Below are 18304 nucleotides of genomic sequence, written 5' to 3' on the forward strand. Positions count from 1 at the left end.
ATCCTGTATTTCTGATAATGCTTCTAGCCGAGGACGAAGGAACTCGCACGCGAGACATCAGGTATAGTGCTAGAGGGAAGGGAGGCCACAGCCTCTTTCACTCTTGGTATCATTTTCAAATCATAGTCATGCTTGGCTTTAATTAGGTTTCATAAGGTCTTTAAAAGAGAAATGTTTGCAGTTGGAAATTAGACAGGTTTATAAGTAAGCTTTACTGAGAAAGAAATTGTAGAAATCAAACACTGATTTAAGAATAATCTTCTCTAGTAAAACTGGACAAACTCTTAGTTTTTATATTATGTATTTGGTAAACATACCAAATTTGAGTCAGTGGCTTTTATTAAGGAAAGTCAATGTTAAATACCAAATGCACATTTAATTTGGACCCTTACGTAAATTTTACAAAACAGAGAAGAACTTTGTCTTTCATAGCTAACATTTGATGACATGGGCTGTAGTGTTTCTGAAGACAAAATTTATATCGGAAACCATTGCTAATTTCCCTTAATGTTATAGGTATCTTACTGTCTTAATAATATATTAGAGATATCTTTCTTTAAAGACATCTTTTATTAAATATGTACAGTAATGGTTTTAAAACGTGTGTGTGTGCGCCCATATGGCATGTGTATGAACAGGTAAATAGATACATGCATACATCGAGAGGTTGAATACCACTGGCAGTCTTAAAAATGAACCCTAACCCCGGAATTAAGTGAAAGGTCACTAGACAACCTAAATAGCAATCACAAATGCAGTGCCGTAAGCCTTAAACCCAGAAGAGCCTTATTGGTTCTAATTTAATATAAAATTATTGTCAAATTTGATTATCTCGTTTCCCAGCCCAGGGCTTATAAGCAGGGGCAAATTAGACGGAGCGAAGGGAATGATAAAATGAAAGCAGTGAGATGTGCGACTGATAGCCTGCTAGAGAGAATGAGAAGCTAGGAAAGCTCCAAGAAGCAGATGTATGACTCCGTTGTAGCTGATAACACAGTATGAGAATGACTGCTTAAGATGATAGGAAAGCACGTTACATTTTTAAAAGATTTTTCATAAGAACAGTTAAAGGAAACCAAATTTAAGTACTAAAGAAGGAGTAAACCAGTTATGGGAAATTCACTTAAGTGAACCCTTCACCATCCCAGATGGCACATTAAAGGATCTTTGGTAATGGCAATAATACAGCGGATACAGAGATCTCTAGACTTCTGAAAAATGCTCCATCATGGAGGTCCCCACAATATCACTGAGAGACAGCAGGAGCAAAACCGTTTTTCCTCTTTCAACCATGGGGAAACTGAGGTACAAAGGGGTTTGTTTGAATGGTAGATGGAACACAGCTCATTTTCTCACTTCCTGTAAAATATTCTACCAAAGCATCTGGCATCCATGAAATTAAAACACACATACACACTCGTTACTTTTTGACTCCAATATTCATTATATCAGAATGAAACATTGATAATAGCTAAAAGATCAGCAATTACTTGAGTAAATGTAAAGACAAAAATATTTTAAGGAATATGCAAACCTAAGGCATTTTTATTTAGAACTATTTTAGTGCAAACATTTCCCTTTTAATAACCTTATATTCTTTGTTTTTCTTTTTGTTTTAACACTAAGTTCAGCAGAGATGCAAATTAATATTCTCCTTTTATCACTTACATCTAAATATTTGTTGCTGTTTTAGATTTACAGTGTTACATGAATTGGTCAGATAAAGGTTACTTCCCATAAACCATACTCGTTTCTTGAAAAACCTCCTCACATATTCAGTAGGTCTTGATCGAATATATCGTTATTTTTGAGCCAACTAGTCCACACTAAAAAGAGTTTTTATTCTTAAGGACCTTCTTTAAACAATTAATAAAGTTTACATTCCCAGAAAAACTTAATACAGGCTCCAGAAGTAATTGAATCACTAACTGGTTTATACACTGCTTAGATTGTCTTAAACCCTAAAATAAAACTGTTCCTCAAGTAGTGTATTTCCCATTCTAGGAATAGTAAAGAGTTTAAATTGCTGAGCCACATTATTTCCAATTCTTCCCCTGTGGCTTAATTGGAAAGGTTAATGGATTCTGAATTATTCTAATATATTAAGACAACCACATTCTTCTTGTGTTTCAGAATAAAATCCTCATGAATTAGTACCTGATGTCAGCTAATCATTTTGAATCTCCATGTTTCCACTGAAGGTCTAATTTCTGAAAGAGCAGTCTTAAAAAAAAGTACATGAAAAATAACTCCATCGTCAGTAACCTTCTTTAACTACATGGAGTGCATGGCTTATATACATATTTAACTGTGACCTCTGTAGCTCCTTCATCTCATTTGTCATCCATCCTATTCATGTTTTAAACCATTTCCAGAATTCACATTTGTTCAGTAGAGTGCTCTAGCTATATTACAAGATGTGGGGAAAGATGGTCAAAAAACGTTCCTTCCTAAGAAAATGAGATCTACTGAGATGTGCCTTTGTGCAATTTTTTTGCTTAATCCTTAAAACATGAAAAATAATAATAACAATGAAAAACCGATAAGGATGAGTAAGTTCTGATGCAAACTAAATAAATACATGACACATTATCAGCATCTGTAAAGCAATTCTCATATCACACATCTGGAAACACATAAGCCTCTCAGAGATGTCAGAGAGAGGGTCCTGAGACGGTGGCAAGTCCAGCCAGTCAGTCCTAAGATACGATGGTCAGAATACACAGAGTTCTTTTTAGGTCCATTAGATTAATATTTACAAAATAACCTTTTTAAAAACTGAGTGATTCTTATGTTTGTTTCGGTATGTGAGCCTTACTGTGAGTGTAAGAGATGAATTAGCTTTGAGACATCTCTAGGCACAGGAGAGTTAAATTGAAGCAGGATTGCCTTAAATGTATTTAGTTTGGTTTGTTCCAGAACTGAAACATACCTTCAATTCAATATAATTGTATTTGGAGACTTTGTGGAATATTTTAGAAGGGGTGTATGTGGAAACAATCATCTGGAAGAGTAAAAATCACTCTCTATTATGATGTGTGATTTAGGTCTCTCCCTTGCAGTTAACTGGTTTCCATCTCTTTACCCAGGATTCAGGACAGATCATCCCCCTCATTGTGGAAAGTTGTATTCGATTCATCAATCTCTATGGTAAGCCATACACTACAGAAATCTTATTTAAAAAAAAAAAAAAATCACTAGGAGTATTTCAAATAATGTGTCTTTCCATTTAACATTTAATGATTGAGCAAGGGGGAACCTTAGAGGATGGGATGCCATCTTTCACCGTCTTTCCCTTCTGTTCCCTTTAGGTCTTCAGCATCAGGGGATTTTCAGAGTGTCTGGTTCCCAGGTGGAGGTCAATGACATTAAAAATTCATTCGAGAGAGGTAATTGCGTGTCTGTACCTATAAACTAGCCATGTTAAAAAGTCGTCATTTTCTGGAGAGTGACGTGGCATGCTCATTTTGTGTACATTTAAAGCCTTTCTCTTTACGTTTACTTCATTTTGGGTATTGAGGTAAGAATCTATTTAGAATAGCTGAGAAATGAAGCCAAAATCATAATGCTCTGTTATTAAGTATAGAAAAGCCTGTGAGCTTCGTATCCTGATTTAGGACGGGCACTGATAAGCCTCAGCACGTGTGACAAAGGTGGCACATGAAAGCATTCTAGAACAGTGGCAAGACCTGCCCTGGGCCTAGAGAGCAGGTGTTTGAGGCAACTCATCCCAGCTTCACTTCTACGATCTTTGTCAGGAACTCTTTTCTTCCTTTTATTACCATCCCCAGACTCCATCCCAGGTTGGTGCCTTACTCTTGTTCACAGTTGGCCGTCATATATGTCCTCCTAGGGGTCGGCACGGTGGCTCAGGCGGTTGGAGCTCCGTGCTCCTAACACCAAAGGCTGCCAGTTCGATTCCCACATGGGCCAGTGGGCTCTCAACAACAAGGTTACTGGTTCGACTCCTCAACTCCCACAAGGGGTGGTGGGCAGTGCCCCCTACAACTAATAATGAGAACTGGAAGTGGAGCTGAACTGCACCCTCCACAACTAAGATTGAAAGGACAACTTACTTAGAAAAAAGTCCTGGAAGTACACACTGTTCCCCAATAAAGTCCTGTTCCCCTTCCCCAATAAAATCTTATATATATATATATATATATATCCTCCTACACTGTTAGTTAGCCCACTATGATTGCAAGGCCATACACTTTTGTGTCAAGCAAACCTAGAATCACATCAGACTCTTTCATTTACTAATCGTGTGATTTGGGTCAAGATACTCACCCCTCAGTTTCCTCCTCTGCAAAATTCCAGGATTGGTGTGAGGATTAGGAAGGTCTAATCCATGTAAATCCCTAACTTTTTAGCAACAGGCTCTTAGTTATTAATGCTCTCCAATTATAATCTGGATACATCTGCATCTCCCTTCCTGTGCTTGGCTGAGAATGCAGAGCAGGGAGGGGCGTCATGGCATGGAGAGAGGGCTCCTTTCTCTCTCAGTCCCATTTCCCCTGGCCTAGGCATGGCAGAGAGCCTTTGAAAGTCTGAAACCTTGGTTAAAGAGTCAACTTTGAGCCAGACTGTTTCCCTGTTCTGAATTCTCTGACTGATATGATGTGTAGAGCAGAGCACCCCCAGCACACCCCCCCCCCCCCCCAGCAGCTAAGTGTCTCGGTCTCTGGCACTGACCACATGCGGGGTGAGGTGGAATGTAGTCCACCACAGGCATTATTATTTTTCCTTGGAAATTCCCCTGATGTTTGTTATTTGTTTGTGATCTCTTTGGGTGAGGCTTTCTCACACTGGGCAAAAAAAAAAATATTTTGGTAAATTCATGTTTAATGATTTCCCACTCTAGGAGCAGAGAAAAGGTAATGCAGGTCCCTGAAAATAAACTGCCCCGAGAGGCAAAATAAATAACTTTAACTGCCATGTACAATTTTTGTGAACTTTAGAAGAGCAGTCTTGTGATTGAAAAAAAAAAAATGGGAGTTTGATTTAAGTCTGCATAGTATTATATTGAGCTTCTTAAGGATTTTGTCTCAATTTAATTCTCAGGGAGATAGACTAGCCAGCCCTTTACCTAATATTTTAAAACTGCTTACCATAAAGAATAATATAATTTCCTATTGCAATATATTTTTTAAATGTCTACTTTGTATACAAATTCCTTGGTACTGCAAAGGGTACATTTTCAAATACCGCTTTCTGATTTCAGAATCTTCCAGTGCTGAAGGCAGCTTTCAGATATGCTGTGAACACCACCTTGCCACTTTGGGAAGCACTTACTTATTTAATTGTAGGTGTTCACAGTTAGGTGAAACCTACAATGTTTCTGATACGTTTTGCTTATCCATGTAGCATAGCCAGATAGGCCTATGTTGTGTCTTTTTTCCCTGGTAGGTTAAGAAACACAGAACGTAGTATTTGAATTCATGTCAAACGAAGATTACAGATTTTAGCTTCCAAAAAAAAAAACTTGGGTAAAATTTTAAATCCCACAATATTTTATTTTAAGATTTTGGTAACTTGTAAGGGATTATTTGGTAGCATAAGATTTTTAAAAAAGCTTTATTTTAGTCAACTATTTTTAAGTTAATCATGGGGTGGGATATCTAAGCCAATTATTTTCATTTTAGTACCATATAATCTTTCATAAAGTATAATTAAAAGATACATGTATATATAGAAATGTGTGTGTATAGAAACATATTTTTGTTCAGAGGAAAGAGAAACACTGTGCATGTCACTAATTTTTTTTTTCAGGTGAAAACCCTTTGGCTGATGAGCAGAGTAACCACGATATTAACTCAGTTGCTGGCGTTCTGAAGCTCTACTTCCGTGGGCTGGAAAACCCCCTCTTTCCTAAGGAAAGATTTAATGATCTGATTTCTTGTATCAGTAAGTGGATTTTTGGTGTTTTTTTTAAGTCTTTTCCCACCAGAATTGTTTCACTCACCAATTTCCTGGAAAAGGCAGTGGCCCCTCTCCACATACTCTCCGCCCTCCCCCCACCATTACCACCAAGTTTCTGTGACCGTTTGTTTTCTTTCTGGATCCAGCATGAGTCATCCTCCCAGCTGTGGCCTCACCCTTAGCTGAGTGGGCTTTGCTCCTGAACTTGCTCAGGCTCCGTAGGGCCCAAGAGTTTCCCACTGAGTGACTAGAATAAAGCAGAAAGGCAGGTCCCAAACAGGTAAGGGAGAGGAGGACATTGTAAGCATGGAAATATAGCTTCTTTCTGGCCAGTCTTAGGAGTGGGGTAATTTATCTATCTTGAATATTACTTCAAGAAATAAGGTAAAATGAAATACATGATCATTATTACAGTACAGGAACACCAGGTGGCAATTACCTGTCAGTGGGCATCCCCAGCTAATCGGCAAAGTTGATCTGAGGCTGTGGATGATACGTTATGAAACCAGTAATCATCGGCAGACTAACGCATGGCTGTTTTCTTCAGTGGGGGCTTTTGATATTACAGGAAGGAAGGAAGATGAAAATAATATCGGGAATTAGATATTAACCATAATTAAGTTTCATACATCTAAATATGTAGTGCCCCTTGAATTCCATTTGCCCAGGGAAGGGTCTAGAGCTGACTTGACTTAAATCACACAGTGAGGGCTTTTGTAAGAATCAAGCTTTACTCTAATGAGGAAACCTCCTATTCCCTGACTTCCCAACCTCCCACCTGAATCAACAAGTTCTATTGACTTGACCTCAAAAAAATCTCTGTGCTCAGCCCTCCTTGCCCATTTACATCCCAGTTTCTCCCTGGGGCTGTTGTTACAGCCTCTTAAGTGGATTCCCTACTTCTAGGTTTTGCCTTCTCTCCCCACCCTCCACTTCATTCCATCTTTCACACTGTAGCTAGATTTGAAAGGACAAGTTGAGTTACATCACTCCCATCCACCCCTCTCCCGCTAAAACCCATTTCAGTCTTGCCCCCCCCCCCCATGGCCGATCCATAGAATTTAATTCTTCTGTTATCTAACCTCTTTCTACTTCTGTATGCTTATCTCCTGCCACCTCTGCCCTGTTTACTTTGTATTCCAGCAATAGCAAACTAAGCATGCCGGGCCATTTCCCACCTCCATGCCTTTGCCCGTGCTGTTTCATCTGCTATCCTTGATAGCCGTTTGACATCTGCTACAGGGCTTTGCTGGACTGACTGGTACTTCTCCTAGAACACCACCCTCCCCACCACCCAACACTCCTCTGTGAGTGTTCCACTGTGTACCTATGTCTATAATTTTCTTAACCACCCCACATTGCACTGTTTTTAACCCCACTGTCTCCCTGTACTAGAAAGAGAGTTTAGGGAAGAGGTTGAGAATATAGGCTCTGGACTCAAACAGCCTAGGTCCAAATCCCACGTCCAAATGGCTACCAGCTGTGTAACCTTAGGCAAATCTCTGCACCTCAGTTTCATCAGCTATAAAATAGGGAGAATTATTAGGTCATGTATCATAGGGTTGTGAGAATTAAATGAGTTAATACATGTAAAGTGCCAAGAAGAGTGCCTGGCAGAGTTTGTTCAATGAAAGGCCTATAGTTAAGCTCTACAGGCCTCTAAGGTCTTATTGGATTATTCAGTTTTGTAGTCCCAACCGTTGGCATAGTTAATTCCAGGCACATAGTAAGTGTGTAATTCATGGTTATTAAATCAAATTTAAATGAAATGAGGAGTCAAAATTCCACCAAAATTCCTTTGTTGGCATTTATGCCTACAGTCTTGGCTCTCGTTGGGTATGAATTCACTGGTCGTAATTACCTTCCCCCTCACCCCATACAGTCTGATGTCTTGTTTGGAATTCAGAAGTGTGTCTCTATGTTCATTCCAAGGTCCTTGCATAATCTGAGTCATCTCGGTTGGCCTCTGACCCAGCTGGAAAGAACTGAAAAGGAGGTGTCACACTTCTGGAATTCTCCTTTGGCCATGTCCAAAGATTTCCCTCACATCCTAGCCAGAAAGCTTAAATCTGGAAAAATAATAAGCATTCTACAATGCTTAGAGGTTTCCTAGGTACATACATATTATCAACGTTTATACATGTACCAGTTGGATAAAGAACATTGGGCTTCATTGTCAGCTACTGTTGTAAAATTATTTCACACTTTCATTGGATGAGAAATATTATTTCTTTGTGGTTATTAAAAGCTGAAGCCATAGCATTGGAAATATCTAGATTCAAATCCTAGCGTTCCCACTTAACAGCTTTGTAACCTTGGGCAGAGATTAATACTTAATCCTATTGAATATCTGTTTGTTTGTCTACTTCATAGAGTCTGTGTGGAGAATAAATGAGATAATCCATATAAAGTGTTTAGCATCATGCCTAGCACATAGTAAGCCCCAATAAGTGATGCTAGCTGTCATCATTACAACTATTAACAACTGCTCCTATTGTAAACTCAGGTCACATATGCCAATACCTGTGTTAGCGACTTACCATTCTGTCTGTTCTGCTAAACATGTGTTTCTTTGACATAATTACCTCAGGCATTTGAAAACAATGTTAGTCTAATCCACAGGTTGTGTTGGTTCCAGCATGATTTTACCCAGCACATTACACGTTTTGTAACAATCCAAGACAAGTTTTCCACAATTAAAGAGTTAGCCTTAGCAAAATATGAAGAGACTGTAAGGGAAAACTGGAAAATCCACAGAAATATCTTCGTTTCATGCAAGCAGTGTCTTACATAAAATGCTGCAAGTACAAAGGAAGAAGCTGCAAAGACATTTACCCCTGTATTAGGACAAGGGATTAATAATACTTGGGTTAAAATTTATGAACATAGTCTCTATTGGAAACGAATACCCTCCAGGACCTACATCTCAAAGAAGCAGGAACCCTGGGGTTTAGGCTGATAAGGATGCTAGGTGCACACACCAGTAGAGAGTTAACTGTGCTGGTAATTTAAGCAGGATTGTTAATGTTTTTGTTAGTGCTCTGGTAACAAACTTTCATAGGTGTTAAGCAGTCTGTCCCAACCCAACTTTTCCCCATAAGTCCTGTTATTTTTAGTGCGCAGTTTTACGGAATAGGCTGTTTTCAAGAGCATGTAATAGCACATATATAACAACCCCTTTTCTTCCAACATCTAATCTCTTAAGAAAAAGAGGGGATTCCTGACTATTATTGAGTTATCTCTAGGTAAGCACTTTCTTTTACCAGTGTAACTGTGATGTAGCTGTATTTTTCCTGGATTTTCAATTAATTCCGTAATATATTCATCATTTTATCCTTTCTTTGATATTACAAACTTTTGGTGATTTGAACCATTGATTAAACCTACACTGTGGAAAACTTTTCTGGGGATTCAAAGTCTTGATTTTTGCATTCAAAGGGCTTAAAATCTAGTAGCAGAGATAAGACATTTACAAATAAATACAATCTAAATTAGTATGTGATACAAGCCCAAAGATTTAGAAGTTTTAGGGGAGAGAGAGAGATCTCAAGGAGATCGATTGTTTTTATTCATGTCATATTCTCCTAGAATTGCCATAATTGGATTTGATTTTCCCTGTTAAGGTAATTGCATGTGACAGTTATTTTGTATAGAAAAATCTTCCCTTTTCGTCTTTTCTAAGAGTTTACATAACCCTCTGGAACACCGACTACTTTTTGCTTACCTATATTTGGATTATTTGGGGAAAGATTTTTTTTTTTATGGTGAGTTATTATTATACCATTTTTATGTCCCTAAATACCACATTCTTTGGAAGCTTGCAGTGTATGTAGTAAAAGGGAATTGGTCTTAGCATTCTCTCTTTTTTAAATGTGTACTATTCCCCAGTTCACTGCAAATTTTTTTTTTAAATCGCTTATCTGAAGACTCGGTGAACTCAAATGCAATTTAAATTTGAAGTGACAAACTTCGTAGTCTCTCAGTTTCTCACCCAAGGATTGTTTTATTTTTTTTTTTAAACCATCCACTTTGTGAATGGTTTTGCGAATGCTCCAGATTATGCCCACAAAGTCTGGGCAGCTTCTAGAATGTCTGTGTATTATAGCTCTGAGATTCCCTAGGGCATAAGTCCAAGTGACTTGCTCAAGAAGGGCTACTCGAGCAATTCTTGGTCTACCCTGGCTGCCTCAGGACTGAGCCCAGATGAAACATTTGCACTTCATTTTCCATTATGTGTTATTATTACTTGGGGGACTACTCTGGACATGAGGAAACATTTTGGGGGATTTATTTTACCTATCGCAAAACCAGCAAGTAGTCATTGTGGAATATGTGAAATACATACAGAAGCACATAGAAGAAAATAATGCCACTACCCAAAGAGAACCAATGGTGTGTACACATTTTGTCACATTTCCTTCTGCTCTTTTTCTATTCACGTGCTCATTCAACATCTTTTTAAAGCCAAAGTAGAATTGTACTGTCCATTTTGTTCAGAACCACCCTTCTTTTTTGACTTTCTTATTATAAAAAATTTCGAAGATCTACAAAAGGATACAGGAAAATATAATGACCCCAGTATAAACAGTCACCTAGCTTTAACAGTTTTCATTTCTTGGACAAAATTAGCCCATCTATTCTCCTTCCATCATCCCTCTGACATCATATCACATCACCTGTATATAAGTATCTATCTCTGGGAGGTAAGGACTCCTTTCTTTTTCTTTTTTAATATGTAAAACATATCTACAATACATTATCATACCTAAAAAACAATAATTCATTAAAATTATCAAATGGTCAATCGGTGCTTTGAAAAACTAATTGTTATTACGCAATTAATATGCAATTACTGTAGAAAAATCAGAAAATAAACTGGAAAAACAATTCTGTAATTCCTCTACACAAAGATAATGTTAACGTTTTAGTCTTTCCAGATTTTTTCTATACATATACATATACCTATGTACTTTTAAAAGCAACTTTTATAGAGATGTAATTCTCATACCATAAAATCCATCCTTTAAGGTGTACAATTCAGTGGCTTTCATTATATTCACAGGATTATGTAATCATCACCACAATCAATTTTAGAACATTTTCATGATTCCAAAAAGAAACTCCAGTTAGCAAACACTTCCGTTTTACCCATAACCAGCACCACCCTCAGGAGTAGGCAACCACTAATATACTTTTTATATCTATAAATTTATTCTGGCCACTTCATAGAAATGGAATAATACAGTATGTGGCCTTTTGTGGCTGGCTGCATTCACTTAGCATAATGGTTTAAGGTTCATCCATGTTGTAGCCTGTTATCTGCACTTTATTTTATTGCCAATGATATTCCATTGTATGGATATACCACAACAACATGCTTTTAATAAAAAAATTCATCATACCAAGTGGCTGCTAATGGATGTGAGATTTCTTTTTGAGGTGATGAAAATGTTCTAAAATTGATTGAGGTGTAATGGTTGATCAACTGTGAATGTACTAAAACCCATTGAATTATACACTTTAAATGTGTGAATTATATGATATATGAATTATATCTCAATACATCTGTCATTAAAAATTGTATCATACTATATTTGTTCTTTATAAACCACTTTTTAAATTTAATGATGTTATTAACATTTTGCCATATCAGTAACATACATATTTTAAAATATAGATTTTAGTGGCAGTATAATGGTTTTTGTTTTTCTTCACACATCCCTTAGTTTTAGAAATTTAGGTTGTTTCCAGTGATTTTGCAATTGTACAAAAATACGATGATGAGCCTCTTACTGTGCACATCTATTTGTCCATTTCTAATTGTTTCATGAAAAAAGCTTTTGAATTCTTTTCCTGGTGCTCCCCTGTATGTTTTTGTTGCTAAAAATTATTTTAGCTTTATTGCAAACATGGTGGTTTTCTCTCTGAACTCTAAATGTGTTTGACACCTTATAATAATTTTCTTAGGGATTTCTTTTATCCTTAAAAATATTAAATAGGCTTAATATGTGAACTGAGTATGTAAAGCTTCCTAGGCTAAGACTCAGTTTCTTTACTAACCTTAATATGGTGGACAATTCAGCAGAAGGAGAAACGTGATATATATATTTCTACAATGTTACTATTTAACTCTGGCTTAATTCACAGAAGTCAGTCTATTTACGGTTAGAGAGATTTGTAAGCATTGTCTTTCTTACCTAGAAGAGTAGTTGGTTACTCGTCTCAAGGCAAGGCTAGATCCATTCAAATGTACTAGGATATCTCTCTGTTTTTCTCCTTCCTTTCTTTCAAACACATACAGTATTACACACACAATTGATTAATATCTTGACATTGTTAAAACCTAACAATGAACGTAACAACATCCTCGGCCTAGTAAACTCTCCTTGAATCCTGCTGTTCGGCTATGGAGCTCAGAAATATTTGTGTGCTTGCTCTTAAATAAACCATTTCTAAATGTGGCCATTAATTTCCTTCCCTGTCTTCATACTTGAGGATAAATTTGCATCTTGTGATTTATCATTTGTTTTCTCACCAAGCAAAAGTTATGCAAATAGTGCCACAGAAGAACTGGTATTTTCAGAGTAATGGCTATTTGAACTTTTTGCCCTTTTCTGAAGTAACTTGTGTTTCATGGTGAATTTTTCACACGCATTTACGTGGAGCTGTCAGACACCCATGCTGTGAAGTTGGGATGCTGACATGGGAACCTTGTGGTGCTAGAAACAGAACATACATTAGCCGAGGGAGCTTGGACCATGTGATCAAAACTGGATGAATGCCACTTCTACCTACTTACGTAAAATCTGAATTGTGGACACAAAGCCCAGCATAAAATGAAATGCTGTTTTCCTCATGGACAGCTTTTCTGAGGGGAAGAAAAGATGCATCTTTTCATGTAACAAAATTGTGAAAGACCATGAATTGCCACACTCAGAGCCAGCTAGGAATGTGCCTTAATCAGAGTGTCGGTAGCAGTCATACATTTTGACCCGCTAACTGGACTCCGGAGAGTACATGAGTCATTTGTACCAGCGCAGGACTTCTGCAGCATGCGTGCTGCAAGCCGGTTGAGCAACCAGTCCGATAATATCTGAGTCCTGCTCACAGCCGTCGTGGTCTGAGGCCTTTGGGATAGATGGATTTACTACTACTTTAGGAATGCCAGTGATTCTGTTTTGCTTTGATTTATTTTTACTGTAGTGGCAGAGGATGTATGCCTCACTTGATTTTGTCTAATCTTTTTGGTGTCACTTTTTTATGTTCCTGCTGCTTTTCTCTCCTGAAATCTTTCATTTACATCTCACAGCACCCCCTCCCATCCTTTTTGCTTTTTTTTACTGTGGTAAAATACATATAACAAAATTCACCATTTTTAAGTGTACAGTTCTGTGGCATTAAATACATTCATGTTTTTGTGCCACCATCATCACCATCCATCTCCAGATCTTTTCATCGTCGCAAAGTGAAACTCTGTACCCATTAAGCAGTAACTACCCAGACCTCCTTCCCCCTAGACCCTGACAAACACCTTTCTACTTTATGTCTCTACGAATTTAACTATTCTAGATAAACTTGTATAATTGCAATCATACAATACTTGTCTATTTGTGTCTAGCTTATTTCACTTAGCGTTATGTTTCAAGGTTTATCCAACTGTAGCATGTATCAGAATTTCATTCCTGTTTATTGAGTATATACCACATTTGTTTATCATTTTATCCATCAGTAAACATACGGGTTATTACTACTTCTTCGCTATTATGAATAATGCTGCTATGGAATTGGCATATAAATATCTGCTCTCCTGATTCTTTTTAAGTAAAACTTTGAAACTGCCTTTAAGGGGTTGAACTGGGAGAAACAAGAGGATCTTGAAATAAGATTAAGCCTCTTGGATGTAATGCCTGTTTCCTCTTCTAGCCTGAAAATGACTTGCCCCCTATGGGATTCGACAAAGATTAAAGATCAATAATATATTAAAAGTGGCTCCTTTTGCATTCTTTCCTTGCCTTTCCTTTTTTTCTTTAACTCTAGGACCCCAAAACTAGCTTTAAGCTGCTAAAACCCTCTCCCTCATAGAAGACTTTAACCTGATACTGAGGATTAAGTTGGAGAATCAGTAGATGTTAAACTCTTAAAACACCCCCAGATCCTCCGTAAACAATGGCAGAAGTGTTTTGTTGTTACTCATAACCTTTATATGGCTCTGTATGTGGCTGGAAACAAGTAGGGGGTATTGCCAATTAGAGGACCATTAATGGGATAGTTCGTCTTTCCATTTTATTATTTACCTAAATATATTAAACTTTGTGGCTGGTTTGAGGCATAAATGTAAAATCATTTATGCACACACAATTTTAATGACCAGGGGAATAGAAGCTAGTAAATCTCAGTGTTTACTTTTAAGAATGGGTCATCAGAGGTATAATTTCACCTTTGGGAGATTTTGCTTGTTTGTTGAGATAGATTTTCTAGATACAGGTATGTTAAATCATCTTATCTTAAAAGAGTCATTCTTTTTTAAAGAAAATCAGTTATTTTAGATAACCTTTTAACCAGTTAATTTCAGATATGAAACAATAATCCAGCTCTGCCTAAATATATAGCATTTATAGCTGCAAAGTCCTCCCCCCCCCCTTAAACTCAATGAGTCGCGAATTACTTCATCTGTAGGTATTTCATCACCTCTCTTTGTACAATGTGTCTTTGCCAAGTGGCCCATGAAGTTGTCAGGGAAGACAAACAGATTACTCTGGGGCATGTTTTGATCCTCCTGGGACACTTGGAAGTGAATTAGGTGGACATGTTGATAACTTAATTATTGAGTTCTTGTGGCCTGAGTAAATATATGCACCTGTTTAATAACTTTTGTTTTAAGTCTCTTACTCCCTCTTTTCAGAAAAAAATGAACATCATTGTCTGGAAAGTATATTAAACAGAGTACTTAAACTCAAGAGTATATACCACATTTGCCCCTAACCTACCTTGCTGATAGTGTTATTTTTTTCCATTTTGAAATACTTTACAAATTAAAAGGCAGAATATAAGTGTATTTATTTCAGTATTACTGAAATCATACTATTATATATTGCAGGTTTATCTTGAAAATTTTAAAGTGTTAATCAGATGATCATATTTTACTTTATACATTCTCATTAGAGTTTCTGATACTCATTTTCTAAAAGACGACAGTGATAGTTCCAACTGTGGCATAGTCAAAGATGGAAATAAAAGTGATTTTTCCCAAGAATGATTTGTTGTTTTGCAAACTGATCAGTAGTTAAATAAGAATATTCCTAATGCCTTTTCAGCCGTGCAGAGAGAAAAATAAAATGCCTGTGACCTGGCGGTTTGATAATAAGTGAAAAGCAGCTGGGGTCAGCACGCGAGATTCCAGGGACCTGAGCTTGGTGTGATTAATTATGGCAGTGGTTCTCACCCTTGACTGCATAAAAGAATCTCAGCATCAGCATTTTAAAAAAGTCTCCCCAAGCGATTCCAAGTCAAGGTTGAGAACCACTGGTTTAGAGGCATTAGAATGGGGACCTGAGGTAGGAGAGTATTATGATGGTGCAAGTTAGAAATAATACAGATTTCAACTAGGAAATTTCAGTGAGATATTCAGGGGGTGAAAACAACAAGACTTACGTTCTACACATGGGAGAAAAATAAAGCAAAGATACCATTTCCGTAGGAGTGATGACCCTAACCTTGACTCTGTGAGGTTCCCTTGAAGAAACCTAAGTAGAGATCCTTGAGGGAGAACCCCACTTATGGGCGCGAGGAGGTCAAAACACCTGAGAAGTGGGAGGAGAATCAATTGGCCATAATGTTAAAAGCTGAGGCCTGAGATTTTCAAGTAGGATAGAGGAATATCTCAAGCAATTACTAAGAATATATATAGTAATATGAAATTGTAGTAAGCTTTTAAAATGTTTTTGAAATAGTTTTCTCAAATGTATGCTTATTGGATGTCTTCAAAGTTGTACTCTGTAAAGGTACTTTGAATTCCAAGAAAGACAACCAGACTTACGAAACAAAATCGGTTCTGGTCCCAGCTCCCTGCTTTAGCCCTTGACCCTGGGTAAGCCACTTACCCAGTTCTCATTTTCCTAATCCATTAAATGGGGATGACAGTTCATACCTTGCCTACTCCACTGCATTGTTATTGGGATTAAATTAGATTACAAAAGTGAAAATGTGTTATAAAATATAGACCATTGTGCAGATAATGGATTATTAGCAGCAACCTTTTTGCTGCTCTTCACGAGCACTTCGGTATTGAGAGGCTTTGGACAATTTGTTTTCTAGGAAAGAGGTAAAATAATACTAGGATGTCCCAGGTACCCCTCTCTTTAGGGAGCTCACCATCCTACAGGGAAGACAGGATAAGGAAATAAATAGATGCAAACACCAGGGTGTACATTCTTTGAGAGCAGGAATCGGAACCACTAATGTACTCCTAATGCCTAACCTAGTAGGCTCTCCTAAACTATTTTGTTTAAAAAAATTGGTGAAATCGTAGAAGTTAAAAAGTCATATAAATAAAATACTAGGATAGTTTTAGAGAAGGAGAGCTTCAAAACCCAGCACATTGCCAGAATCATAGTAACAGACAAATAAATATGATGGATTCATGAATAAAGGGGTAAAGGGGAATGTCCCGCAAAACTAGTTTAGTTATCATGCAGCAAAAAAAAAAAAAAAGGGAAGGGGTTGAAGCCATATTAGATGCAAAATCAAGGAATAGCAGCTAGCGAAAATTTATCTTTAAGTCTAGAAAACTCTTAAGTTGCTCAAGGCCAAGACTGTGGAAATCAGAGAAAACAGTGATAGGTCAGAGGAGAAGCCCTCAGACATGGGGTTCCACCCAAGCTGGTCACTTATTCACTATGTTGGTTATGCTTGTATCTCACCCAAGGGCGAGGTATTGCTCATGTTCAGATAGGAAATTTGGTCCTACAGTGTTCTGCTTTAGATGTGGCAAGTGAAAGGAGCCTGACCATGTCGTCTTCTGTCTGCAGGAATAGATAATCTCTATGAGAGGGCGCTTCACCTCCGCAAAGTCCTCCTGACCTTGCCCAGGTCGGTCCTTATAGTGATGAGGTACCTCTTTGCCTTCCTCAACCAGTAAGTACCCTAATGCTCGGCCCAAATGCCCATCTTAATTCTATTGGCACTGCTCTCTCTCAACTCTTTCTTTCTTGTTGGATGTTGTAAAATGTACCTTGGGTTCCATTTGTCAGCAGAGTCAAAGAGAAGAAGATTGAATGTAGACGAAAGGTAGGTTTTTCCTCAGCAGATCAAGATCGTTGTTATGATAGATGAAAGATGCAGAAACTGGCCGTAAATGCAAAAAATACACAAATTTCACTATAAAGAACGCTTTTCAGGGAAATGTATGTTTTTCCAACTTCCATCCAAAGCTAATGTCATGAACATTTTTGTCAAAATTATACAAACCACTCTCACTGCAGAAAGTTTCTGTGATTTTTTTTTTTAATGTTGTAATGTGGGATGGAGGGGAACTGTGGCTAAGACTTAGACCAATCCAAAAAAGAATGGCTGGAAATTCAATATAATGAGACATTGTCAAGAAAAAGATATTTCTAAAAAAAAAAAAAAATGTACAGGCCTAAACAGAGACGTCTTAAAAATACACTGCATTATTTTCAAAAATAACTTTTACTCTTTTAATTTAGGCAACTTGATTTTCAGTTGTGCTACTTCCTGATACATAGATTCTGTTCTGAGAACATCTTCCCCAAGTCCTAAGAGTCCCCTTGCTATTCAGTGTCTCAGTGGGAAATAAAGCAATTGGAAATACAGGGGGAATAAGCTTGGGGAAATGTCTTCTCATTCTGGCACGGATTCTCCCTTCCTAACATTGGGATATTTTCTCTTTATTTCACTGGAGGTTTTAAATTCTCAAAACCCATAGGGATTTATTACAACCCAGCTGACTATTCCTGAAGTCATATCCACTCAGGGTGACCCTAGAAACGAAGTATCATGTAATAGGGACATGCTGGCAGGGAACCATGCATATTGGAACTAAAACATCCACAAATGACAGTAGGAAGCCATTTGGACATAAGTCACCACTGGAAATAGTATCTAGAGAGATGGGTATAAACTATGTTTAGATTAAAGAGAAGCTTGTAAATTTTACCTTTAAATAAGCCTAGTCAGCCAGGAGGTTGTAAAATGAAGGCTTGCTATTTTCACCTTTAATTGCATGTGCCTCCTCTTCCCCACTATGGAGTCCCTTGCATTCCTGCTGGCCCTCTGCATGCCTTCCCAACCAAATTCTCCTGATACGCTGAGCAAAACCAACTGAGAACCAATAAACCACAACAGACTAGCAAACCAAATTATG

At 37.5% G+C, this 18304-nt stretch overlaps 1 protein-coding gene across 2 annotated transcripts in view; it reads left to right on the plus strand.

The window, feature by feature from the left end:
* SRGAP1 (SLIT-ROBO Rho GTPase activating protein 1) overlaps positions 1 to 18304 on the plus strand; it is a 245371-nt gene that overhangs the window by 204440 nt on the left and 22627 nt on the right. Inside the window, exons 12-16 of one of the 2 annotated variants that reach the window (XM_019732457.3) lie at positions 28 to 61; positions 3090 to 3150; positions 3312 to 3389; positions 5773 to 5907; positions 16950 to 17055. In XM_019732457.3, coding sequence (XP_019588016.1) covers positions 28 to 61; positions 3090 to 3150; positions 3312 to 3389; positions 5773 to 5907; positions 16950 to 17055 — 414 coding nt within the window. The remainder of the gene's footprint in view (positions 1 to 27; positions 62 to 3089; positions 3151 to 3311; positions 3390 to 5772; positions 5908 to 16949; positions 17056 to 18304) is intronic. The other variant, XM_019732456.3, reaches the window with a different exon arrangement.

Source organism: Rhinolophus sinicus, chromosome 1 (genome assembly GCF_057876585.1).
Source record: "Rhinolophus sinicus isolate RSI-liver-muscle chromosome 1, RSI-T2T, whole genome shotgun sequence".
In the NCBI taxonomy this organism is placed as follows: Eukaryota; Metazoa; Chordata; class Mammalia; order Chiroptera; family Rhinolophidae; genus Rhinolophus; species Rhinolophus sinicus.